General features: G+C 43.7%; 1 protein-coding gene across 1 annotated transcript in view; it reads right to left on the bottom strand.

Annotated features, from left to right (window-relative positions):
* ZNRF3 (zinc and ring finger 3) overlaps nt 1–27,833 on the bottom strand; it is a 154,409-nt gene that overhangs the window by 32,407 nt on the left and 94,169 nt on the right. Inside the window, exon 2 of the mRNA XM_072723137.1 lies at nt 25,557–25,682. Coding sequence (XP_072579238.1) covers nt 25,557–25,682 — 126 coding nt within the window. The remainder of the gene's footprint in view (nt 1–25,556; nt 25,683–27,833) is intronic.

Raw genomic sequence — 27,833 nt, 5'->3', positions numbered from 1 at the left:
AAGCATTAAAAAAATCAAATGGCAACTTTTAGGCAATTATTAGAATAAAGGTTTTGCATGTACATCTTTTTACATCACACAGCATATTACATAACTTTCAGAGGGTTTAAAAGAATTTGTCACAAAATAGTCAAGTAGGAAATATTTAACAAGATACCTAAAATAGGCATTTAACTTTATGTAAGACTGAGTGCCCCCGCTTTATTACTTAAAAGATAGGACTTATATGGTAGCAAAGTGCTGTGTGATGGAAAATGACAGGCGTAATAGGAAATGAGAGAGCACATCTCATGAAGCAGATGTACTACAGACCAGATGACAGTTGGTAGAGGCAGGTAAGCAGGTTCTGATGTGGTAAAGTGTATGGAAATGTCTCCCCTCTTTTCTTCCAGGAACCTTGACTCTGGGTAGCCCATGCAGAAAAAAAGAGAGACTCCCCAACTTACCCTCTCACTCTTGTTTATTGGTCTCAAGATGCAGGGACCATAATCATAATCTGCAGCTTGCCCATGCAGAAAAAAGGAGAGACTCCCCAACTTACCCTCTCACTCTTGTTTATTGGTCTCAAGATGCAGGGACCATAATCATAATCTGCAGCTTGCCCATGCAGAAAAAAGGAGAGACTCCCCAACTTACCCTCTCACTCTTGTTTATTGGTCTCAAGATGCAGGGACCATAATCATAATCTGCAGCTTGCCTGGGATGTGGTGGTGTGTATACACTTGCTGGTCGCCTCTGCATCCCTTCTACTGACCGTGTGCCCCACAAGGCCACGAACCTATCTATTAGTGTCACCACTGTATCAGCAGCATCTAGCATACGGCCTGGGATACAGGAGGTACTTAATGAACATGTTAGTGAATTCCAAAGATGTATTCTGTTCTTCTACACTGAGCTACAAAAGGGGTCCACTTAGAGTCAAGCTCATTGTACTCTTTCAGCATAGCTGGTTGCCTGGGGGTATCTCTGCCTTTTGTCAAATGAGAGGGGTGCCATAAGATGGTTTGTGAGCTCTCAAACCGCCCCCCCCCCCCCCCCCCCCGCCCTGGAAGTTCTGGGCAGTATTGCTGAACTGCCTGTGGCTTAAGGGATCCCATATACATGAGCAACCATATCACCTCAGCCGGCCTTATGCTCAAGCAGGCCAGGGGCTACTGCTACTGAGGGAAACTGCTGAGAGAACGCAGAGCATTAGCAAATGACTTCAGATAATTGAGTAACATCAAATATGCTACTAGTGTTAATTGCCTTGTTCATTTTTTCAATTATTATTTTTCTTAGATTTATTTATTTGAGGAGGGGGGAAGAACACAAGCAAGGGGAGCAGGAGAGGGAGAAGGAAAAGCAGGCTCCCTACCCAGCAGGGAGCCCAACTCCCAGGACCCTGGAATCATGACCTGACAGACTCGAACTAAGGCAGACACTTAACCAGCTGAGCCATCCAGGTGTCCTTTAATTGCCTTGTTCAAAAAAACAAAAACAAAAACAAAGGATTTTAAAAAGAAGGGGGGGGGGGCATAATCCAAAAGAAAGAAAAAAACTGGTCATTAGAGTGCATTTCTCAGCTCTTCCTGGGGGCAAGATTTGGGCTAGGGTCCTCAGTGTTGTCACAGCAACACTTGGGGTGTCTATAGACATATAAAGTCATATAAGACTTTACAGCAACATGGAAAGGACCACAGAAGGAAAAATACAGGGAAAAGATGTTTAGGTAACAAAAAGTTAAGACTTTTGCACTTTTTCTGAGCATGGGGAGATTCTTAACATTATTAACAATGCTAAGCTGTTCTGGTAAGGACTACCACCAATATTCCACAATGCCCGTGGTTGCTTGCAGAAGAGACTGGTGTGGGGTCTAACCCAGGCCCCTCAGATCCACTCACCCCCACCCTGCCAGGTCCTCTTGCTACTATAGTAAAGAAGCAATGTGATACATCTAGTATTATTCAGTTTACCCTATGTCATCATGTTTATGGCCTACACAAGCAATCCAATAATCTGCAACAGATTTCACCTCTTGACATCTGAGTCCCTTTTCAAACCCACAGTCATTACAAGTTTAACAGGGAATGATCCAGACTGTTCTTTAGGAACTCACTGTTTTTTTTATATCTCAACCTACCTGTGTTCCAATGACTTTAAGTAGTTTCTACAAACACCACTGAAAATTAAACCAAGGAGAAGCTGGAACAGGGACAGTTACTAGCACTGAGGTCACAGCACTTCAAGGTCCTTGTTTTCCCAGGCAGCAAACAGATTGGGCCATTTTTCTCCAAAAAGCTGTAGTGGCCTAACCACAAGCATAGAGCTGAAAAAGAAACATCCTGGGATTCCCTGAAACCTAACTTTAGGCGGTATGAGCAAGCTGAGGACTTCTGGGAAATAAATGTAGTGGACACATCCGTCCAGCACATGACAACCAGGAATGGGTGGCTCTTTGGCAGCACTGGGCTCCCTACCAATAGGCAGTAGCGGTGGTTGGGTGGGGTGGCAGGTGTAGACTACTGGTTAGGAATCTGTCCTTTTACCAATGCAAAAGTGGAACAACTACCATCTTTCGGCTCAATTTCTAAATTCAAAGGACAGAACTGATGTGCAAAGAAGAAAAGAGGTGGCCCAGAAAGAGCTGGTCTGAAGTTACCCTGGGGCTTGGATGGAGCCATGTGTGGTGGCTGCAGCTAAAGTCTCTTCCCCTGAGACTCCATGCATTCATTCTAAAGTAGAGTATTGACCCACTCACAGACTTGTGAATAGTAAAAGAAACTCTTTGTGGACAAGCCCAGCCTGGAGCAGCTGCTCAGGAGAAGCATCCTTCCTATATGTGACTCAAACGTGTGTAATTTCCCCCTTCTTCTTTTTGAAGTCATTTGGGCACAAGCATCCTGTAAGCAGCAGCAAACTCAATGACAAAGAAGTTAACAGCCCTCTGTTGATGCGTAAAATACGCGGGCACGCAAAATTCTCACGCACCCTTCCCACACTTACCAAAGTGAAGGATAATGGCAGTCTTGAGGAATAACTGTCTTAAAAGGCTGAGAAGGCCCTTCAAACTCATTTTTTTTTTAATCCAGAATTGCCTAAAACTAGTTCTATAACTTATGGACAGCCTGATACTCTGGACCCAGAGAACACTGCTCATTTGCCTTTCCAGGACCAAAGAGAAATTAGAAAGAGAGACAGTCAGTTCTAAGCCCTTGAGCAGACCTGGGTGAGTCAATGATATACTCACAGCAAAGCTAAACTAAACGGAACCAGTGCATGCAGGTTCTCCACATATGTGATACTTGTGGGTATCTAGGGAACTAACAGGTGATCAGCTGGAAAGGGAGCACAGCCCCTCCACTTCACAGCCTAGGTCGAACAGACAAAGAATGACATGGAAGGCTGAAGAGGTAAGAGGGCCCTGCCACCCATTTCAAATCTGACCTTGGCCTTGGAACCCCAGAGGTGCAGTTCTCCCTTAACTTACATTTTGTTCACACTTCTGTTCTCCTTTGGGCCTTAAGAAATTTCATGTGCAGTCTAAGCATGGATTTAAGTGTCTCAGCGGGTAGGGGGTGGGGTACAGTGTAAGATCCAACTTGGCCAAGTACTTCAAACGCCCGGCCAATCCAGGTGACCCAGCCTCTCGGGCCCAGACCAAGCTCTTTGTTTTGGGTTAAGCTGGTGGCAGGGTCCCCCGGCTGTGGTGGGCCCACATTGTCGGCTTGTTGCTTCTTTCCCAAAAGAGGATCTTGTTACAAAGAGAAGCTGGAAATTTCTTTGCACACAAGCAGAGACATGGCGGCCCTGCAAAGGCCCCAGGGTAAGGATTAAAGAAAAACAAAATAGAAACCCTTCCATCTCTAATTAGGGTCTTCATTTGCCAAAGTGCCATTCCCCAGCAGGAGGATTTACATTCAGGCCGTTGCTTGGAGTTACTTGGAAAACCTCTCCCAGCAGGTTGGTTCCTCGGTTCAGGCTCCTTCCAGCCAACAGTTTCTGGTTACTTGGAGTAGAGCTGCCTGCATATTGTTTTAACTGGCCTGGCTTCTGCAGCCAGCTTAGCTGTGTGAACAATCTCCCATTCAGAATCCAAAGATAAAAGCACAGTTTGGTTGAAAAATCTTTTTTCTTTCTTTTTCTTTTTCTTTTTTTTTTTTTTTTAAACTTGGGAATTATAGGTTTTGGAGCTAGCATTATTTCTCTCATACACAAGAGTGTTTTTCCCCCTCCGCCTTGATTCTCCGCCAGCAAAGGCTGCATCCTGGAGTCCAGCCAGCCGCCAGCCCCCACTTCCTTGCCATTCACACCGTGGGGCTAGTGGCAGCTGGCCATGGAAGCAGACAGGAGATCCCCATTTGCAAGAGGTTCACCACAGAATAGTGTAGCCAGCTTGCTGGACCCCTGTGGCCAGCCTAGGGCACCTTCTGTACAGTTCCTATCATTCTCTGTATCCAGAGCTGCACATCTTCTAACATATCAAGAGCCTGGCCCAAGAAGCAAGATTGTTCTTCCTTTTTGGAATTTTCAGGACAAGAATAAATCACAAATCAAGGCTGGGTAGTAAGATATGTTTGTATAACCTTCTAAGTGTAAAAAAAAAAAAAAAAGTTATGTGAAGACAAATTAATCAGCAAGCACAAAAAAGGAGACCAAAAGCACAGGCAATGAAAGAAAAAAAAAAAAAAACAGAAAAAAGTGGATTTCATCAAGATTAAAAACTTTTGGTTTAATCAAAGGATACTATCAACAGAGTGAAAGGGGACCTACAAAATAGAAGAAAATTCTGCAAATAATATACTGGAGAAGGGGTTAATATAATATCTAGAATATAGGGATGCCTGGGTGGCTCAACGGTTAAGTGCTTGCCTTCAGCCTGGGGTGTGATCTTGGGGTCCTAGGATTGAGTCCCTCATTGGGCTCCCTGCATGGAGCCTGCTTCTCCCTCTGCCTGTGTCTCTGCCATTCTCTTGTGTCTCTCATGAATAAATAAATAAAATCTTAAAAAAAAATTCTAGAATATATAAAGAACCCCTACAATTCAACAACAAAAAACCAACTTGATTTAAAAATGGGCTAAGGGTTTGGATATTCTTCTGAAGAAGATATACAAATAGCCAATAAGCACACAAAAAGATGCTCAACGACATTAGTCATCAGGAATATGCAAATCAAACTAATGAGAAACCACTTCATACCCCTTAAGAAGGCTATTATTGCAAATAAAAACAAAACCAGAAAACAACCTTATCAGACAGTAAGTGCTGACAGGATGTGAAGAAACTGAAATCCTTATAGATTGCTGGTGAGAATTCCACTATTGTGGAAAATGGTATGGTGATTCCTCAAAGAATTAAGCATGGAATACCATATGACCTACCAATTCCATTTCTGGGTATATATATCCAAAGGAATTGAAATTCTTGGGGTGCCTGGGTAGCTCAGTCCAGTTGAATGTCTGGCTCTTGGTTTTGGCTCAGGTCACGATCTCATGGATCATGAGACTGAGTCCCGTGTTGGCTCAGCACTCAGCAGGGAGTCCGCTTGAGGACCCTCTCCCTCTGTCCCTCCCCTGACTTGTGCTCACTCTCTCTCTCTAAAATAAATATATAAATCCTTAAAAAAAAGAGAGAGAGAAGAAAGTAGGGTCTTCAAGAGACATTTGTATATCTGTGTCCACAATCGCAATAGCCTAAAGGTGGAAACAACCCAAATGTCCGTTGACAAAGGGACTCATAAACAAATGTGGTATATACATACAACGGACCATTATTCAACCATAAAAAAGGAAGGAAATTCTAATACATGCTATAATGTGGACAAACCATGAAGACATCATGCTAAACGGAAAGCATACAGAAGGACAAATTTTATATAATCCCACTTATATGAGATACCTAGAGTAGTCAAATTCAAAGAGACAAAAAGTAGAATGGAAGGTGCCAGGGACTAGGGGAGGGGAAATGGGGAGTTAGTGTTTAATGGGACAGTTTCAAGTGGAGGAGATGAAAGATTCAGGAGATGGGTGGTGGTGATGGTTGCACAACAACGTGATGTACTTAATGCCATCGAATTGTAATTCTTAAAAATGGTTAAAATGGTAACTTTTAGTTATCTATACTGAACTGCAATTTTATACTGAACTGTTGGGGGGAGTGGAGGATGCAGGATAAAAGAATTAGCATATGGAGAAGGAAAACTGGAATCCTGTTTATGTTTTATGTTGACTGGGCAAGTTCCACCAAGTACCACTTTAGCTCATTCCTGTAAAAATTCTCTTGGATTTTACATTACACTGTTTTATCCCTCTCTTTTACTTAAATTGCCATAGAACAGCAATATACGGCAACATCACAGAAATATCCAAACTGGCAATCTATTTCTAGACCTGAGCACGTCCTGTTCCCGGTGCTGGGAACATGCTCCCCTCCGCTCCACTACACACTCCTATTCTGCACACCTCTTGAAAGATTCCCTAGAAATGCCTTCTCTGCCTTATAAAACCATGAAGCCCCATCAGGCCACTCTTTCTAACTTAACTGGCTCTAGGATATACCATGCATTATTTCTGCTCCTGCTGGCCCTGCTTCTGTAATTTCCTCTTCCATCCTTTCCTTACCCCCAAGCCCATCCATTCTTCAAAGTTCAGTTTCATCTCTTTGTTAAGGCCTTCCTTGCTAATGCACTACTGGTCCAGAGAGAATTCCAGGAGAAAACGATGTCTGAGCCAAGACAGTTCTCTCCCCATGATGGCCCACCATGCACACTCCAGAGCTGCTTGTTGAACATTGAGGGACCAGGGCAACCAGGGCAAAGAAGTGTTTGGGTAGCCGTAGTTTTGAAATATCAGGTAAATTCAACATCCTATATGCATTCATCCTTTAAATTACAAAGCCTAGCCCAACAGCTAAATAAATCTTCTTGGTTAACAAAAAAGATACATTGGTCACTTAGATTATCACTGCTACAGAACTCAACTGGGGAATCAATTGCAAGTGGTGAGGGACATTCAACTTCTTAATCCTTCTAGTAAAGCTGCCAAAAAATAGTCATTGGTGTGACTGATGAAAAACCAATAACCTTCTTCTGAAGAGTCACTACATTCAAATCTAGGGTCATCATCAATGCACTCTTCACTTGCAAGGATCTCAGTGGTACCCGGTCCCTCCCCATTTAGCTCTGTCCCAAGGACACAAAGAAAGAAAAGGGTACTCATTCCTTCAGCCTTGAAGAGCCATGTCCAAGTTAGATAGCCTTGACTGGGGAGAAAGGAAAAATATAAAACCCAAAAGGTTCAAGTGAATCTGGACCCTTTACCTTTCTTTCCTAATTTCTTTAAGACATGCATCTGACACCTAAAAGAATCAAACGAAATCATGCCACTGTTCATTTCTGCATGTCAAGTTTAAGGTAAAAAATCTGGGGGAGTTAGCTCAGAACGTGGAGTGAAGGAAGTCATCAACTCCATGGAGAACACACATGATCATCAAACTTGACTCCACAGCCAACACATGGCTGTGGTGACCTAGCCAGTCTCTGAATCATTGAGGATCTTAAACTCCCACTAATAAGAATATGATGTGGAGCATGAACTCTGCCCACCAAACAGCATATGGTGGTGATAACATTTTTTAATATAGAGTAATTGTGTCATCCTCATTTGTCCTTCCTCCTTGTCTGAGCATACAGGTGAGAAAGGTACAATTTCAGACAGTTTTACAAAAGAAGAAAAAAAAGAAAGAAAAGAAAAGGAAAAGAAAGAAGAGAAAAGAAAAGAGTATTTGTAGAAGGGGAAAATGAGCAAACGATAAAGAGGAGGTATGACCAAAGTATTACGAAAGGTAAAGAATGGTAGGAAGCAGAGAGTTCTAGAAACATCTGATTTTCCATACATGCTCTCTGTAGTTCAGTAAGAACAAGGCAGAAATGAACACCCTGAGCTCCAAGTGAGGGGAGCTGGCTTGGCATCTAAAATATAAGCTCTTCACAGGACATTCACCTTTCAATTCCAGCATCATCATGTAGCAGCCCCCCAAGATCATGAAATGACTGATTCTCTCCAATCAGATGCGAGAGGCTTCATTCCTCAGCACTGTTCAATAAACAAGCAAAAACCAACCTCAAACCTGGTGGGCCACTGCTCAGGCATCTATAGCCCAGGAGGAGTGAGCACATACCACCTGGCTCCAGAGTGAGGAAGCCAGTGCCACCTGCCTGGATTGCATTCTCTGTGGGCCCTAAATACCCGTGTCTAGCTGAAAAAGTTCCACAGGGTGTCTGGGCCCGCTTCCTGTCCCCTTCTAAATCTTTCTCTTCTTTCCCCTCATCTGTCCCAGATGAGGCCATCTCTTAAGGGGCTTAGGCTTTGCTCTTGTCTTTAATTTCAGAAAGGCTCCCAGGCCCTTACCAACCTATAATCTCCATATCCCATCAAAACCTACAAGGGTGTATATGAGACCCAGGGGCCAGGGTGTGTGTACATCCACGCACTCTGCTGAGGGGTATTTCTGTGAGGTAACATGGCCTCAGCCGGCAAAGGCAAGGTTTTCCTCCTGGCAAGCAAGGGTCAGAGGCCTGGCTCGAAGGAGCCGCTTATTGTGTGGCCGCCTGGGGCAGGCAGCAGCGAGTGCTGGGAGGGGAAAGGTTCTCTTTGAAGCACATGGCGCTAAGAGCTTCCCAGTGACCATGGAAACAGGCGCAGTGGGTTCCCAGCCTGAGAACCAGGGAGAGCAGCCGTGATTCAAACACAAAACACACACAGGGTCTGAAAAGCAGAGACAGGAGGGGCCGGGGGTGAGGGGCGGGCAGCCCAGGCTGGCAGGAACTGAGCGGCTCCCTGGTAGGAAAATCTGGCCAATGAAGCCGAGCAGGTTCACGGGGTTTCCTTTTCATTCGAGGCTTTCTTCTCGCTCCCGTCATTGCCCCTCGGGTCCTATTCAGCACCTCATCAGATCAGTAGAGCCAGGCCTTTGGCTGGCCTGCTGGCGGCAGGGCCTGGAACCGGGCGGGAGGTGATCAAAGGAGCCGCCAGTGCAGCCGCCACCCTCCTCCCTCCACTCTGCCCGCCTGCTCGCCCTCCCCGGGTGAGGCCCTGCCAAGGTGATCCGGTGGAAGCCACTGGGGGAGGGCAAGGAAGAGAGGCAGCTTTTATGTCTGCCCTTGTGTTAGAGGAGACACAAAGCACAGCTTGACGGAGACACACCACTAGCAGGTCAGGGCTCCCTGCTTCTGGGATGTCTGTGTTCTTACATCAGGCAACGGGGAAGCCACCTAGACTGCCAGGCTCGGGCTGTACACGGATGCCCGGATTCTGAGCCCAAAAGACCAGCGGCCCCAAGATGTGCTGTTTCCCGGCCCTCTTTTCACAGCTGCCTGCCTCCCAGGCCCAGAGATGGAGGCAGTTACACTGAAGCAGGTTTCTGAGACCCTGTGCCTTGTTTCTTCAGGGTTCCGGTTTAAAAGGGGGAGGAAAAAAGCTATCTGGGAATTCTTCCCTGGGAAGAGGAAGCGATAGGATTAGAATCTGTGCAGGAGGACAGATCTCCCATTTACTGATGAGTATCTCTATCTCTTCTATCGGGTGGGATTGGATCAAAGGCCAACTGTCCCATCTGGCCTAGGGCCAGCCAGGACCAGAGACAGAAGCAGAGACAGGAGGGGCTGGGGTGAGGGGCTTCTCAGCCCCGCCTTGCTGCCCTCACCCCGTGAGGTGGCCTCCGGCCCTGACCAGTGTCTCTTGAGGAAGGCAGTGTTTGGACAGGCCTGTAATTTGAGAAGCCCATTAGGTGCGCTCTCCCTTTCTTACCTTTGTTGGGCTGCCAAAATATTTACTTGACTTCTTAACTCCAAATCTCTGAAACACACCTGCATTGCTTAAAACAGGCAATTTTCTTATTTTCTCTTATTCATAGAAGAGAGCCCCAACCTGAGCACAGATGACAAGCGTGCAGAGGATAAAGAGGGTGGGGCCTGGTTAGAGATGCAGCTTTAAATAATACAACTGCTTCTTAAGAGATGGGTGTAGAACACATTTGGCTTTTGGTGGGGGTGGGGAGTTTGTGGGGCAGTGTGTTAACAGTTGAAAGCAATCCCACAGGTCATCCTTTTGTGAAACAAACTGATTCTATTTTGACCTTTTAGGGAAGAGTCCATTTCCATGCCCACTAAAAAATCTGTATGGTAGCCAACTAAACTTATTTTTATTATTATTATTTCTTTTTTTTTTTTAATTTTTGTTTTTTATTTATGATAGGCACACAGTGAGAGAGAGAGAAGCAGAGACATAGGCAGAGGGAGAAGCAGGCTCCATGCACCGGGAGCCCGACGTGGGATTCGATCCCGGGTCTCCAGGATCGCGCCCCGGGCCAAAGGCAGGCGCCAAACCGCTGCGCCACCCAGGGATCCCAATTATTATTATTTCTTATCACAATCATGTTATACAAGCTCACAGTACTATAATACCGGCAGAAGAACTAAAGACCGTATGACAAGAAACATGCTATGCTCAAACAACAGAGTATTTGCAGGGTGTTAGATGAATTTTGAATGATATGAATGACCCAGAATAACTGCTTTTTTTTTTTTTTTTGGTAATTTCTTGGTGCTTCTGGCATCATGAAAAAGAACTTGGGAAACCTGTCTTAGTTCCAGTAAGTGTGAAGAGGCTGCACAACCATCTCCCCTTGCCACGTGCGCCTGTCTATCAGCTCCCGTCCCTGCCAGGCACTGTGAAGCACACACTTGCCAAGGCTGAGTGGCCTGAAGTCAGACCTTCCAGACAGGCTGTGGTTTATGGGTAGAACCCAACATAAGACTGACTTGCACTGCCCGTCGGCGCTGTTTATAGGAGCATGGAATCCTGGTCAGTGACCCCCAGAGGCACCTACGCCCGCCCCCTTCTGAGAACAAGAGCCTAGCCGTTAGTTAGAGGAATTATTTTCAGTCTGGTGCTCATCAGCAGACCTTTGCGAGAAAAATTATTTTGGAAACACTAGCTAGATATTGAACATTCTAAAACGGGCCCCTTGAGCTGTTATCTTTTTAAAGGCACCAAAAGCACAGCGGGGGTGTCTTACTGACAGCTGTCACTCGCCTACATCCTTTGTGTAGCATTTCAAAAACAGCACCTCTCTTACCTTTATTTTGATAGACTGTCTCGTCTTCCCTACTTAGACCTGATGGAATATAAACTTAAAGCCGTAAGAAATCAGGTCACTAGGGCTGGTCAGCAGGAGCATCTGCATTCATGGGCACTTGCTGGGATTCTAGGAAGTGGCAGGCCAATGTCTTCCAGAACCATTATTATAATAGCTAAAAAAAGGAGGAGGCTGGGCAGTAGCTCCATTGTCTTTCCGTATTTTCAACCCAGCCATTCAACTACTAAGCTGGAACTGAAGTCTTGACCACTGGCATGCCTACTGGTCTATCATTCTCCTGCCATAGGATATGTGGAGATATTGTGGCTCAGATGTCCCAGGTAAAATCAAAGTATCCAGGAAAGCAGGACCAGCAATGAAGAGAGATCAATGCTTCCTGGCCCTCTGCTAACTTTAAGTTACTAGAGGGAAAGAGAGAATAAATTCTTTACTACAAATCCCAGAAGACCCTTAAGTATATGACCATGTAGAATATCACAGTAAAGACAACTATGAGGTCTCAGTGAAACCATGAGCCTTCTAATGGTTTCTTAGGTATGACACCAAAGGCACAAGCAACCAAAGAAAATATATATCAGATGGACTTTGTCAAAATTTAGAATTTTTTGCATAGTAAAGGCCACCATCAAGAAAGTAAAAAAGAGAACCCGCAGAATGGGAGGAAATATTTACAAATCATTTATCTGATAAGGGATGTGTATCTAGGATCTATAAGGAACTCTTACAACTCAATAGATAAATTACCAATTTTTTTTTAAAAAAATGGGCAAAGGATCTGAATAGATACTTCTCCAAAGAAGATACACAAACTTTCAATAAGCACATGAAATGCGTTCAACATCATTCACCATGAGGGAAATACAAGTCAAAACCACAATGAGATACCGCTTCATACCCACTAGGATGACTGTAATCAAAAAGACAGATAATAACAAGGCTTGGCTAGGATGTGGAGAAATCGTACACTGCTGGTGGTAATGTAGAATGTGTGACCACTTTGGGAAACAGTCTGGCAGTTCCTCAAAAGGTTAAACATAGTTACCATATGACCCAGAATTCTACTCCTAGTTATTAACCCCAAAGAAATAAAAACCTATGCCTACACAAAGTCTGGTAAACAAATGGTCACAAGAGTATTGTTCTTAATAATCAAAATGTTGGAACAATCTAAATGGCCATTCACTGATAAATAAGCAAGTGATAAACAACATACAATGGAATATTATTTGGCAATTTAAAAAATTATGTACTGGGGGCATCTAGGTAGCTCAGTGGGCTGAGTGCCTTCGGCTTGGGTCCTGATCCCAGGGTCCTGGGATCAGACACCTAGGGCTCCCTGTTCAGCAGAGAGTCTGCTTCTCCCTCTCCTAATGCCCCACCCCCTGCCTGGGCTCACTTTTGCAAGTGTGCTCTCTCTCTCTCAAATAAATAAATAAAAAATATATATACTTAAATGACATATTGATGCTTGGTGAGGCATGGAAGAACCCTGACAACAACAATGAGTGAAAGATACCTGACACCAAAGATTCTACTGATAGGAAATGTCTGGGGCAGCCTGGGTGGCTCAGCGGTTTGGTGCCCCCTTCGGCCCAGGGTGTGATCCTGGGGTCCTAGGATCGAGTCCCACATTGGGCTCCCTGCATGGAGCCTGCTTCTCCCTCTGCTTGTGTTTCTGCCTCTCTCTCTGTGTGTCTCTCATGAATAAATAAACAAAATCCTAAAAAAAAAAAAAAAATTATGTGTGCATTAGGGCATCTGGCTGAATCAGTTGGTAAAGCATGCAACTCCTGATCTTGGGATCCTGAGTTCAAGCCCTGCGTTGAGTGTGGAGCCTATCTTAAAAAAAAAGAATAAATAAAATAAAAATTATGTATGCATGCTGGAATAGAGTGAACCTTGATTCTGGCAATTATGACAATGAACACAGATTCTTTTTTTTTTAGATTTTATTTATTTATTCATGAGAGACACACAGAGAGAGGCAGAGACACAAGCAGAGGGAGATGCAGGTTCAACGCAGGGAGCCCGACGCGGGACTCCATCCCGGGTCTCCAGGATCAGGCCCCAGGCTATAGGCAGGCACTAAACCGCTGAGCCACCCGGGCTGCCCATGAACACAAATTCTGAAAGCAACTCCCCAGACTGATAGAGCTGGGGCAGGGATATGATGTACTGGGTGGGAGAGGATGAGGGTTAATTAGGATTCCCTGGTCTAAAGAATAGCATAAACAGGCCTCTACTTTGTGATTTATCAATGAATTCTTCTCAGTGAGTTCACATAGGCATATTTCACTTAGCTCTGGAAATTTGTTTTAAAACAACAAAAATTAAAACAGTATGGTGCTGGCCCAAAAAGGGATACAGCATTTGCTTGACGACAGTAGATAATGCAGAATATCATCCTCCTCTAGAATTCAGTAGAACAGAGTATATTACTTTTTTTAAGGAGGAAGATATATAAAATGAAGGAAATGACTTAAAAGGGGTTAGAAGAACTTTGAGAGACTGTACTTAGACATTTCCTGATATTATACATCAAAATAAATTTTGAGTGATGTAAAGATGTAATATGTTAAAAGGAAAACAGTGCTCACAGAAAAAGTAGAAAAGGCAAAAATGACTCTCTAAGTTTGCCAGAGAGGGAACAGGATAATTAAGTTTAGCAGCAAGAGAAGAAATCATTAAGGAATCACGATCATGTAAAATTTTTAAACTGCACGCCAAGAAAGCTAAGCGAATAAACAAAGATAAGAAAACAAAAGGACAGTTAAAAAAATTCTCCAAATGACAAGGAATGAATACATCACTATAAAAAAAATCTACATAAAATCCATCCTTATAAATAAGCAAAGGATGGGAACTGAAAATTCACAAGACAGGAAATTTAATTAGTAGATGGAAAAGTGCTTAAAATTTAATATTTGCCAATAATGAAGGATATGCCAATAAAAACAGTAAGATACTATTTTTACCTTTCAAATTACTAAAAAAGAGTATTAGTGATAATATTCAATGTTATTAGCATTGTTTATGTGAAAAATTATTCACCTTTTTTTTTTTTAAGCAAGGTAAACTGAGGAACTTTCCTGGAAAGCAATTTGTAACTGTTTGCATCAGGAGTCATAAAAAAATGTTCATAACCTTTGATCTGTAATCTCCTCCTCGAATATTACCTTTAGGGAATAATTCAAAGAGAAGAAAAAAAAAAAAAAAAAGCTCATCCTACATAAAGGTTTCAGTATGGCTATCTGTAGAGATTAAAAATAAAACAGAAGAGATTTAAATATTGAATCCTGAGGTAAATGGTCAACTAAATCATGGTATGTCCTACTGTCATAATAAGCAGTCATTAAAATGATAGGTTATGAAAACAATAGCAAATTGGTAAAATGACTACTATATATTACTAACTTCAAAAGGCCAAAGAGATGTGTGTACTTTCATAATAATTACATTAGAAATCAGGCTCAGAGAAGAACACTGGAAGGAATAAACTAAAAGTCACAATCACCTGTGTTAAAGGAGATACTCAAAGATTTTTTTCCTCTCTTTTTTCAAATTCCTCACAATTAATTGTTTCATGAAACAAATATTTACTGAGTGACTACTAAATGTGCTAGGTACTACTCTTCGCTCCAGGAATATAAAAATTGTGGTCAAAGGATTACATTGCTTACACTCTAAAAAAGGGGGGGAGGGAGTGGTATAATTTGGGGTATACTTTTAAAATTAGGGGGTTATAAAAACTTAAGATTTTATCAATTGAAACTCTGAAAAAGAAAATGAAAAGACACTAAGAAAATAACTCACTTTTAAAAACCAAACTACTAGATGAAAGAGATGAAAAAGAAAGCTTTTGAAGCTAAAGACTTTAAAATTCAGTTTCTAAAAATCAAGCCAAGGTAACAAAAGTTCCTTGCATATTTCACATTCTTTTCTCTGAGGTTCATTTTAAGAGTTGATACATTTGTGAAAACCGGTCAGCATTAGGTTAATGTGTATCAGTGAAAGCCCAGGGCCTTTATACATCTCAAGAAATAGCTCGAGTTCTTCAGACTAACTAGATTTTTATTTTATCCAGCAGTGTTTAGAACTGGAATGTGTTGAAACTCTTATTATTTTTATAACTAGCAAAAATGATGCAGAATTTAAAGTATTTCAGTATCCCAGGGGGATTGTTCAGACTGCCTCAAACTTAAGACCGAGCACAAAAAGCATTACTCAGAACATACAACCCAATGTCTGATTTGGAAAACAAGATCACCAAAACAGAAATGGTACCTTTCATCAAATAAAATATGGTACTTTATGGTAAGAAAACAAATACAAGAGGCAGATTAAGGAAAAGAAACTGCATTTGTCTGCAGCCTACAATGGTCTTGTGACCAAGATTAGCAGCTGGGACTTCGCGATGTCCCCAATTCCTCCTGCTTCTGCACTCCATGGGGGATCTCTACCTAGGCCTGTGGTACTCTCCAGGGCAGGTGCAACCTAAGTGCTCTATAATGTGCAATGGTCAAACGTGGTGTGCAGGCTTTCCAGGGGCTTAGTGGGCAATAAACCAATTACATGCAGCTACAATCAAGACAGCCTCCAAAATGTGAAATGCCCATGGACAGGGCCAGAAACACATTTGAGTGTCTGTCGCTTATTTGGGCTAACTCACACATATGGCCAGGCCTGTGCGAGACCCCTCTGAGAATAGAGAGCAGAGGGGACTTTGGGCCTTACCATCAGGTGTGAGAGATTCAGGTCACCCGACATGGGACTGGGATTAGACATATTATAATGACTTATTATGTTAGGTTCTAATTTTTTGATACTTCAAAATGGCCTCTCAAAAGTTGACAAGAACATTAGCTATTTTTGATGGGCTTTTCCACTGGCCTATAGCACCACCCCGACTTTCCCAGGACAGCCTCATTTGTGGCCCTTGCTTAGTTGAAAGCCTTGCTCAGTTGGAGGGGACAATGACCAGGAGGAGTGTCCATGAGCCAGGCTTCCTCACCAGTCCACGGAGGTGGCCAGCAGCCTTGCGCTCCTCGGACTGGCAGACACATTATTTGTTCTATTCACTTACTCGATCTTCAAAATTCCTTTAAAGCCTCTCAGTGGATTTCAAATAATGGCTTTGGTTAGCCTTTTATAGTTGAAAATGTCATGGATCTACTTTAAAAAAAAAAAAAAAAAAAAAAGGTATTGTGCTTAATATAGCCTTTTAACCAAAGAGGTTCCTGGAAGACTTAGGTAGAGAAGAAAAGCATCAAATTAAGAGTTTGTGATTTTCACATCAGGCACGTGACCTTAGAAGAAAAGTGGTATTCCCTGAGTTTTTCCTTTTTCCATTCATATCATGCCAATCTTTTCCTCCTGATCTGATTTCTTTTACTAAGTTCCTTTCCTGCTTTCCTTTTTAACCAAATATGGGAGGTATTTACCCAAGCATTCCCTAAAATAAATCTGAAGAGCCTTCCAAACTTCCTCTCCAACAACAAACCCACCTCAGCTCACCTTAGAAAAAGGACTTCCATCCGCTTGGTAGGAGCAAGTTTAGAGAAGGAAGGAAACTGATTATTTTAGTGGAGAATTCACACATTCCCCAAACTTGACACACATTATTTTTAATCATCACAACTATATTGACAGAGGGAGGTATGGAGAAATGGAAGCAAAGAGAGATTAACTGGCCCAAAGTTACCCTGTTACTACCGGAGTGGAAGAAGTACCATTTGCACCTAGGTCATACAGCTTCCAGATCTAGGCTCTCTGCATTCCTCACATGGAAACACAAACATGCTCGAACATGGAACACACACTTTACCAGAACATACCACAAAGGCTACCGTCAACCTGTCATTATACTGGAGGGCAGTGGGGCAGGGAAAGGAATGAAGGAGGAAGAAGTGGAATTTAAGGTCTTCTTCAGGAGATATTTGTCCATTATAAGACAGGGTGGCTTATTTATGACACTACTGACATTCGGCACCAGATAGTTCTTTGCTGTGTGGGCGGGGGGTGGGGGGGGGGGCGGGGGAGGGCTGTCCTGTGCATTGCAGGATGTGGAGCAGCATCCTTGGCTTCTATCCACTCAGTGTCAGAAGCACCCCCAACCCTTACCCCCAATCGCTCCTGGGAGATAGGGAGACAAAAATGTCTCCAGATTTGGCCACAGTGTCCCCAGGGCTGGGAGGGAAGGCACACCTCCAGTTGAGAACCACCTAATAAGTGGACTCAGGGGCCCCTGGGTGGCTCAGTGGTTGAGCCCCTGCCTTTGGCTGAGATGGTGATCCTGGGGTTCTGGGACCAACTCCCTGTAGGGGGCCTGCTTCTCCCTCTGCCTGTGTCTCTGCCTCTCTCTGTGTGTCTCTCATGAATAAATAAAATCTTAAAAAAAAAAAAAAAGTGGACCCAGATAACATGCTCTGAGAAGATCTGACACAAGTAAGTGTCCCCAAGCACAGGAGACTCCCAGGGATACCCTGGCAATGTGCTGTAGTCACAGTGCCCTAAGCACTTCTTGACTGGAGGAGGCCAATGCCTGTGATGGGAGCAGCTGCCTCTGAGACCCTGCTAAGTCTGCCACCTTCTCCCCTTTCCCACAGTGAGTCAGACCACAGGTTTCAGTCCCACCATCCTGCTGGAGACAGGAATATCCTACTCAAGAGTGCTAAGCTGGGCTTGGCCCGTGGACCAGGGCACTCAGGTACCTGAGGAAATGCAGGTCTGTGACCAAAAACCCCAATGAGAAGGACAGGCTGAAAGATAAGCTCCCCACACACACCCACAGGCTCTTAGACAACTCTGCAGCCTGACCCAAGTTCCCACACATTTTTGCCTTAAGCAAAGGCCTAATTAAGTCCTGTTATCGAAGGTCAAGGCTGAAGGTTGGTATGGCAATGGAAGCCTGAGAGACAGACCTTTTTACTTAAGTTCTTTAAATTCATTGTTCAATTATTTGTTATTAAATATAGACAACAGCAACCCATTCGTTTTATTCAAATTACTTGAACTTCAGAACCAACACTCTTTTTGACTCTGATATTATAGAATAATTTCATGACAACACATTCACCTCTAATTTCTGCATGATCCTCTAGTTTATGCTCATTTCTGCTAACTTTATTTATTTATTGAGAGAGAGAGAGAGTGTGTGTGTGTGTGTGTGTGCGCGCACGAGCACACACATAAGCAGGGGGCAGGGAGGAGCAGAAGGAAATGGGAGACAGATTTCCAAAGCGGCTCCATACCCGGCTCTTGCTCTCAGGAGCCCAATGAAACTTAGGTCTCAATCTCATGACCCTGAGATCATGACCTGAGCTGAAGTCAAGAGTCAGAGACTTAACTGACTGAGCCACCCAGGCACCTGGATGCTAACTTTTCCCTCAGCGAAGCTCAAGGAGATATCTTATGGTGGGGATGTCATGCTAGTTCAGTGTTCTCAAATCTCTGATCTCCTTTTACATTCTCAAAAATTTAAGAACCCTAGAGAACTTCTTTTTTTTTTAAGATTTTTATTTATTTATGGCAGACGGGGGGCGGGGGGTGCAGAGACACAGGCAGAGGGAGAAGCAAGCTCCATGCAGGGAGCCCGATGTGGGACTCGATCCCGGGTCTCCAGGATCACACCCCGGGCCGCCTTGGCGCTAAGAGGCTGGGCCACCAGAGCTGCCTACCACAGAGAACTTCTGTTTCTGTGGGTTTTACCTGTTAATATTTACCATTTTAAGAATTAAAACAGAGAAATATTTGTTTTTAAGTAAACTCTTCACCTAACATGGGGCTCAAACTTACCACCCTGAGATCAAGAGTTGCATGCTTTACCAACTGAGCCAGGTCAGGCGCCCCAACACTAAGAAATCCTTAAAGCACAGAATATATGAGCACACGTTCTATTAGCTGACAGAACAATGAAGTCATCACATAAAATGATGCCTTGGAGAATCCCACCGTACACTTGTAAGGGAATGAATGACTCAGCAAGTGACAGTGTTATTATGAAAATAGCTCTGGTCTTGTGGGATCATCTGTGGGAATCTCTATGGAACCCCCACAGAAAAGAAAAGCCCCAGTGTGCAACAAGCTTGGGCAAAGCCTATTCATCATCATGGGGTGACAGTCTCCTTTCTGGATTATTCCTAGCCCATTAAGCACCAACTACTGCCTATCACTGTATTACACATCAGGTTCCACTTAATATTTGGTAAAGAAATTCAAACAGTGAATGTCATTTTCGTGCTTTCTGCTGTGGCATGAAAAGAGAATACAAATAAATCCATTTTTCCTTAAAAAATTAATTTTTCCTGAATTCTCTATTGTAGGAGTCGCTCTTTGAAAGAAATTTTCCTGGGGGTAGCCTGGTATACAAAGGAGGATTTGGTCTCTTTTCTCACTGTACTGGATCCTCTATCACATGTCTTATGGGATGCAGGGTTTGCTTTCTCCCAGGACCCAGAAGAAGAGGTCATCACTCATAGTGGGATTAGGCTCCATCACTTTAGGAATGAAATGCTTCCTTTTCTTATACCTATACTGCCACCATCAAACTTCATATATTGTGTAATGCTTTAAGTAATACCACTTGTTCTTTCTTGTGGGAAAATATATATAAAACACCATTTTACCTATTCTTAAGTGTACAGTTCAGTGGCATTAAGTACATTCACGGAGTTGTGCAACGGTTACCACCATCCACCTCCAGAACTTTCTCATCTTTTCCTGAAAATCTCTCCCCACTGAATACCAACTCTCCAACCTCCCTGGCAACCACCCTTAACTATTTAAGTAACGGCATTTTGAGCACTAGAAGAAACTGAGGGAGAGAGGATGGACCACAAGGGCTTATACTTTATATAGTGTTTCCAGTTGTACCATGAGCAACACTTGACAAGCACCATCTCCCTTAGGTGCTACTCCCACTGAGGAGGTAGAAATATGCCGAGAGGCCTAGGGGCTGTTCCAGGTCACAGAGATCAAAGGGTTGAAACTGGGGGTTAAATTCAAGTTAGGCTGATGTCTAAACCCAAGTCTTAACCATTATAAGCTCTCTCTCCTTTTAACCCTCCTGAGACAATTAAGTTCCTTTGACTGTTTTCTACTTTCCAGTCATTTTGGTTTCTAGGGTCTTTATTCATTCTCTGCAAAACAGTAACCAAGACACTATGAGGGCTGGATGTGGGTTCGTGGAGCGAATGTAAGGGTTCAATCCTCTGTCAACCTCTCATTCTGGGTGTCCTGTTGCTTATGGGAAGAGCCGGGATTACAGACCAGCTCTCTAGCCTCACAGCGGAGCAGTTTTCCACCCTGACACACTACATTTCACATTTGCCTAAATGTGAAGACAGAAAAAGAGCAGATGAGCAGACTAGAGAACTATGAAGGCAAACACAAGGTGTCCTAAGCAATGCCAGTGGCCTGAAAGTCATCAAAGCATCAAAGAAAATTGACATCCAGGTACCACCTCCTTCCCAGAAACATCCATCAGTGAAGAGTAACCCAATCCTTCCCTCCCCTATCAGCCTAGGGAATAAAGACTACACTCCTTAACCTGAAAGCCTCTTACTTCCTCCAGCAACTTTCAATGCCCCTTGAAGAACTTGCTTTCTTTCTTTCACCCCATTCCTGGAGCTTCTTCTCCCATCTCTTCCTGACTCACACAGCCCCTCTCTGTAAAATGCATCTGACCCTAGCAGCCCCATGGACTCGCCTCTCCTCACAATTACTGTCTGTACCAGGGATTGGGCCTTGGCTCAGGGCAAGGAGAGGAATAAACTCTTTATGGTCCACATGAGCCAGAAGTCCCCTCCCACTGATGCCTCTCTGAATGGCTCAGGATAAATTGAGGACATCACCGACCAGGTAACGATCCCATATATGACTTGATGACTACAGGGAGATAGTAGCCCAGCAACATCACTTCTTCCTCCCACTCCCCACACATCTTTGGGTAGGAAGCTAAGTTCTGTGCATTCCCAGCACCACATCACAGCTGACCAGACTAGAAGTGACCGCCAGATCCAAGATGGGCTAACAAATCCCTTTTCTGGAATCCTTTAGGCTCAAAACCAAGAGTGTCAGGTCCAGGGATGCTGGGGTTATGTCTCCTACCAAGCAAGTGGAGAGAGAGAGGAATGAAAGAAGGTATACAGAAGACTTGGGGAAGAGCCACTGGCACTGAGCTTCAGAGTCAGCTGTCCTAGAAGAGCAGCAGCACCTCTCATGGGTTCCCTGATGCCACCCAGGAGCTTCAAGAGCAAATCCCCTTTGGGCTCAACACTGCAGTTTAAGGTGGGTCTCTATGAAGTGGAATCAACAGTCCTAACCAAACCAGTAGCTACTAAAAAGCATCCGATTTTTATCTACAAACTGGTGAAGACGAAAGTGGGGGAGGGGAAGAAACTAACACGGATGAGGCCGTAGAACAGTCTTTATCTCAGATCTCAGGTTGGCTACTTGGGAGCTATTTGAACTTAGGTTATGTACAGAATGCCTATGGGACTCGATTTCCTCATCGTAAAATGGGAATCTGGACACGATCTCAGAGTCAGTCTGACAATGAAAGACGCAGCCTGGAAAGCTCCTAGTGCTCTGCGAGCAGCCCAACACATTATGGCTACTTTTACATTTTTGTCGGCTGTCTATGGTAAGTTCTCCACAAACATCTCGCAGCTCTCCTGATGCAATGACAAAGACAGTACAAGCCCCAAGGAACAGCACAAGGGCCTCTGGACTGAAGTGACCTTTCTGAGGTCACTACCAGAGCTGGGTCTCTTTGACTAGAAATTCCCTGCCTTTCTTGTCTTTTCATTAGTTTCCTCACACTGTGTTTCTAGTTACCAGAAAGAGCCAGTCCATGTCTATTGACTGACATGTTGTCTTTCAAAGCCCTCCCTAAGGCTCCACTCCAACGTGGGATGAGGGGGAGAGGAGGTATATTCTGCCTCCATTTATGGAGTCTGGGCTAGGTGGGCTTTGTCAGAAACTCCAGCATATCCTGTGTGCTCCTGCCACAAGACCCTCTATTATGTGGATGGGTCATAGGAACTGAAGCTAGTTAAGTCAACCTTCAAAATTCTCCCCCATCCCATAAGATGCTTAATAAACACTGTCTAAACTAAAGGGTTAAAATGCCCAGGACATATGCAGATTCCTGCATTTTGGGGATGGTTTAAGACCCTTACTTTCAGTAGCAAGTTCCTCAGAAATGTCAATTTTATTCTATTTTAATTTCCTAGCACTTAAACTGTCACAGGTAACTGAGTCTGCCTTTCAATGATACAGACAATCTCCCCAAACTAGAATCTCAAGGGCAGGTTTTAAATGACACAAAAGCTCAAAATACTGGAAAAGTAAGGAGCCCATAACAGCCTCTTAACGCTAAGTGAAAGAGAGAGACCCAGAAAGTGGTGAGATTTGTTCTGTGCCTGGTGTGATACAGGCCCTGGCTTTGTGCCCCTGGCTGGCTAGATCCCTGTAGGGGGCTTCGTCTCACCCCAACTCTGCCTCCCTAGCTGATCCTACCATCTGCCCTGTCTCCTACAGCATCGAAAAGATTACAAGGAGGGGAACATAAATCATTTTTCTCTCATGAGTTTATAGTGTTCCCTTCTGAGGAGTTCAAAAGCATTCAGTAATAAACCAAGGTGATGAGTTTATGTCTTTTGCTTTTAAAATGAAACTTTATTTGAACTCCTGGAGAGGCATTTACAGTTTTTTAATTTAGGACATTCCTCTCTTGTTTCAACATTTTGCCCCATGGCATTTTCTGTGGGCAAGTAGGTGACTGAAGGTGGAGGGTGGTAGAAGGAGAGGGGTCTGTGTCTGGCCCTCCCCGCCACCCCCCCCTTTCTCCCACAGGCTTTTTACGAATGCCTGACAAAGTCCTCCCTTCCATGGATTTCAGCAAGTCTCAACATCTATATGGAGGAGTCCCTCCTCCCACCCCCACGCTGACTTGACTGCAGTTTCTTCCCTCTGTGCTTCTCTCCACTGCCCACTGTCTTCTTGCCGTAGCCACCGAGAGCAAAGAAATGAGAGAAAAGCATGCTATTTGCAGGAGACAGAGCTGCCCACAAGGATCACTTTGCTTATCTTTATCCTAATCTCTTGCTAGGGGCTCAAAAAAAAGGAAAGGGCAGTTAGCAAAGTTAACAAAATCGAAGCTGAGGACAGTTACATTTTAAAACGAGAAAGAAAAAGAGGAAGGAAGGAAGGGAGAAAGAAAAAAAGGAAAGAGGGAGAGAGGGGGAGATGTGTGAGTCATCACACCTCCTGTACAGATGTGAAGCTGTCTTGCTTTGTCTGGCCCAAGCATTTTTGCTAATGATTTTATTCAGGTGTTAAGCCAAATTTCAGTAACTAACCACGTGTAAATACTGCCTGGCCACTACACAGCCTTTCCAAACAGAAACATGGTTGGGGGAGAGGGCTCTTGCTTGCAAGCAGGTAGAACCACACACTTAGCTTCTGCATTCAATAAATATTTGGTGAATGAATAAACTCAAGAAGTACTTAATGATTCGATATATGTCAAGGGTTTTTATTCCCCTTGGCTTAGCAGGCTAGCAGGCCCAACCATACAAAACTCTTCAAGGAACACCACTACATGGTTGTTCTAGGTGGGGGGAAGGAACAATTGGGTTCTCTGAGTGACTTCAACATCACTAAGCCATTGAACAACAATGGGGTGTCCCCGAGAAACCTGTTCCAACCCATTTATAGACACAACAGATGCAAAGGTAGAGCTCCTCTGGACTGGGGCAAAGAAATTAAGCCAAGCTGCTGAGCCCTGCATAGCAGCAGCTTAAGTACAGGAGAAAATATTATATAAGGAGTGTACTACCTACAAGGAAAGCAGTGTTCCTACCCTTTGGATGTAGCTGGCATTTCTCCTAGGAAAACACTAAAGTATTCTCAAAGGAGTCGCTGCTTTCCTAGCATCATTAAGCAGCTCTGGCTAACTATTTAAACGATGAAGTATCAGGGCCTGGGTCACCTAAAACACCTTGATTTGACTTCATGAACTGTAAACCAAACAGGTAATAATTCCTGGGTTGGTTTCCACCACCACCACCACCACCCTCCACCCCCAGCCCCCTGCTGCTATAAAAGAGCAAGAGAGCTCGACAAGTGCTCAGAAGCTTCAGAAGATAAGTGAGACATGAAAATCTTAAGTTAGACCCATAATGGTCTCCTGGACTGAAAGTCTTTCAGGAGACCCTGGCTGGCACATCTTCAAGTCTGGGAAAGGTTCCCCATCAAGGACCCTGTATCAAAACCACCTCCTCTCTTGCCTGGATCCTCAAGAGGTCAGGGACCAGAACTGTTTTCTTCCCAGCTGTCTCCCCATGATATCTAGACAGCAGCTTCTGAGATTATTAAAAAATAAAAATAAAAATAAAAAAATCCAGGCAATAACATGATCCTTAGGAGATACCTCCTTCCCTTCAACTAAAATTCCAATAACTTCTCCAAACCTTTCTCTTTAACAAAATGATCCAGTTCAATTTAAAACAGATTGTTATCTGTCATATTTTAAGATCATTGATGGATAGTTTCCCAAAATAAATTTATTTCTATCTTAACACAGCAGCCAGAGATAATATTGACCCCTCTTGGCTCACAGGTCTTTTTTAGTACTTCTAAATGGGATGAGAGCAGTCAATGGCAGCAAACATTTTTTGAGAGCTTACACTGCTGGCCGTTTGCATCTCATCTCACCTCCTAACCATCCTATGAGGTAAGTTCTAATATAGGACCATAATTGCTGTCTGCCATTCTGAAACCAAAAAAGCTCTAAAACCCAGAAGTTTTTCCATAACTTACTTGGCAGCAAAACTTAATGGACCTGAACTCATTTAGAGGCAAAGCTGCCCTGAACTAACACGAGGCGATTTAGATTTTAGTTTATCCCACTTAATGTGAACATCATATCGTTTGCTACGCAAATAGGCTTGTGTTAATTACTGAGAACTGCCCCAGACCTCCAGGGGGGTTACTTAATATAAAACATGTACAGTCTTACTACCTTTCTAAACTCCCCAAAGCTCAGATTTCTGGAACTTCTCCCTGAGGGTAGAAGGTACTATGAACCTCTATTATGAACCCATTTCACAGATAAGAAACTGAGACTCTTTGAGGGAAGGTGACTTGCTTAAAGTCACAAAGTGACAAGAGGTGGAGCTGACTCTTAGGCTGGCAGGGGCTATCAGAGTCCAAGCTCAGAAGCTCTATGGGGCAGCCGGGGGCAGGTTGCTGCCAGAAACGTACGTCTTAGTCCTCATCTCACACGATACAGCTGGGAAAGAATGCTGTGCCTGCGTGGCTCTGCCATGTAACCTGCTCTGTGAGGAACTGTGGAAATGGGAAAGCAGAGAACACCAGTTGGAAGTGCGGCCATCCTCAGGGCCTGACACTTACCTTGCCCAGGACAGTGAGGCATGGTTTTGGGTCCAATTCTGGCTGTTCCAGCTTCACCACTCCTACCCAGCCATATTCATACAAGTCCTCTTCATCATTGTTATTACACAGGCCCAGTGGGTGCATCTAGGAAGCAAAAGAGAAAGGAAGCTTCAATATATAGGCCACAGATGTGCTTGACCCACATTGTACATGTCTCAGACTCAATAGTGAAAAGTACTCTAAAACTTAAAATTAAATATGAGGGGGGACAGATTTTACAGATGCTTTCTCAGTGCCTTTCCCCCGCCCCCAAGTTTATTTATTTATTTAAATAATCTCTACACTCAACGTGGGGCATGAACCCACGACCCTGAGATCAGGAATTGCATGCTCCTCGACTGAGCCAGCCAGATGCCCCGCTTTCTCACTGCTTTGTAAGTGGTCGTCACCCAAGGTGGACACCAATTGATGGGACGCAGGGCAAGAAAAACTGCATAACTCCCATATAAATACCTATCTAAATTCCTGTGAAACACCATAATATTTAGTAGCAATTACAGATAAAAATAACTAGGTTAGTTATCCTAGACTATTTTGGCTTCTAGACCTTAAGGACACACCTCTACTGCAAGTTACGCAAGAGGACTCAGAAACACATTCAGGAATTTATGGAAAAACCATTGGACATATAGTAGAATCACCAGTATAACTAACAAACTGTTTAAGAGGCCACTCCTGGCTACTGGGGAACAGATGAAAGTTTTTGAGGATTCTTTCAAAACGGGCAAAGCAGAAACTCAAAAATAGGAAGAAGACCATCATCAAATTCTTGCTAGTAAAAGTGCAGTCAATGAAAGTCTAAAAACAGAACAATAGGGCAGCCCGGATGGCTCAGCGGTTTAGCGCCGCCTTCAGCCCAGGGTGTGATCCTGGAGGCCTGGGATCGAGTCCCACGTCAGGCTCCCTGCATAGAGCCTGCTTCTCCCTCTGCCTGGGTCTCTGCCTCTCTCTCTGTCTCTCATGAATAAATAAAATCTTTAAAAAATAAAAAATAAATAATAATTAAAAATAAAATAAAAACAGAACAATCCTCAAGTCTGCACTCACAGTTCTATCATTGGGTTTATCAGGCAGGCTCTGGAATCCCCAGTAACAATCTGAGAACAGGAAATCCTCATAGGTAAACTAACCTATCAAGAAATTAATGAGTCTAGGGGTGCCTGGGTGGCTCTCCCTCCACTCGTGTTCTGTCCCTCACTTTCTCTCTCAAGTAAATAAATAAAATCTTTAAAAAAAAAAAAAGAAATTAATGAGTCTAGCACAGTGCTAAACTCTTTAAATAACTGTAAGAAATGTGTAGAGACACAAGAGACCTAAGAATCCATTGTGGTTGACAGAATAATATCTTCCAAGGCTGGCCTCTAAAAGCTGAAAAGATAAGAAACAGATTCTCCTACAGAATTCTCCTACAGAGAGCCTACAGAAGGAATGTCACCTACAGATCCATTTTTGACTTTTGACCTCCAGAAGGCTAAGAGAATAAATTTGTGCTGCTTTAAGCCACTAAGTTTACAGTAACTTCTTAGAGCAGCAAATAGGAAACTAAGATACTCTTTTTATCCCCCACTCATTTTATAGATGAGAACAGAAGTTCAAGATAGGTAGATTTACCAAGACAACGGAGCCAGTAAGTGGCTGCACTCATAGGTGACCTGGCCCTCAGATTCACAGTCTGGTGCCTTCCCACTTCACTTGCTTAACTTTACCATCCCTTCCTCCAAGAACCAGTCATTTGACTGGGAGGGAAAGACCAAGTGATTAAATCTTTAGGAAAAAATGTTGCCAACTCTAAGTTCTGTGGTACTAGAGTTGCAACATGAATCTAGTGTGGGCAGCAAGAGTTGCTGGAATGTTCAGGGAAGCCCCATGCTGAGCTGTGAGCTGAGTTTCAAGGAAGAGTCAGATTGGTCAAGGAGAAAGGAGAGACAGTTAGTTGTCCTAAGCCTGGGGTAGAGGAAGTACAGGCTGGAGGGGGAAGAGGAACCAGACCAGTCTGATAAGTATGAAGGACCAGAGTCTAGACCAAGAAGAGAGATGAAAACTAGAAAGGTGTTTGGACCCCAATACAACACCACAGGTTCTTGAGTGGAAGAGTGGCACACTGAAAATAATAACTCCAGGCCGATGGGTTGTACACCTCCTGGCAGTGGTACGCCCAGCCTCAAGAGGAATCCAGAGTGGAGGAGTAAGGGGTGCAGCAGAGAGATGAGAGAAGTGTGGCAATTCAATGGAGCA

This window comes from Vulpes vulpes, chromosome 10 (assembly GCF_048418805.1).
Source record: "Vulpes vulpes isolate BD-2025 chromosome 10, VulVul3, whole genome shotgun sequence".
NCBI classification, from domain to species: domain Eukaryota; kingdom Metazoa; phylum Chordata; class Mammalia; order Carnivora; family Canidae; genus Vulpes; species Vulpes vulpes.
This window is presented reverse-complemented; position numbering and strand designations above follow the sequence as displayed.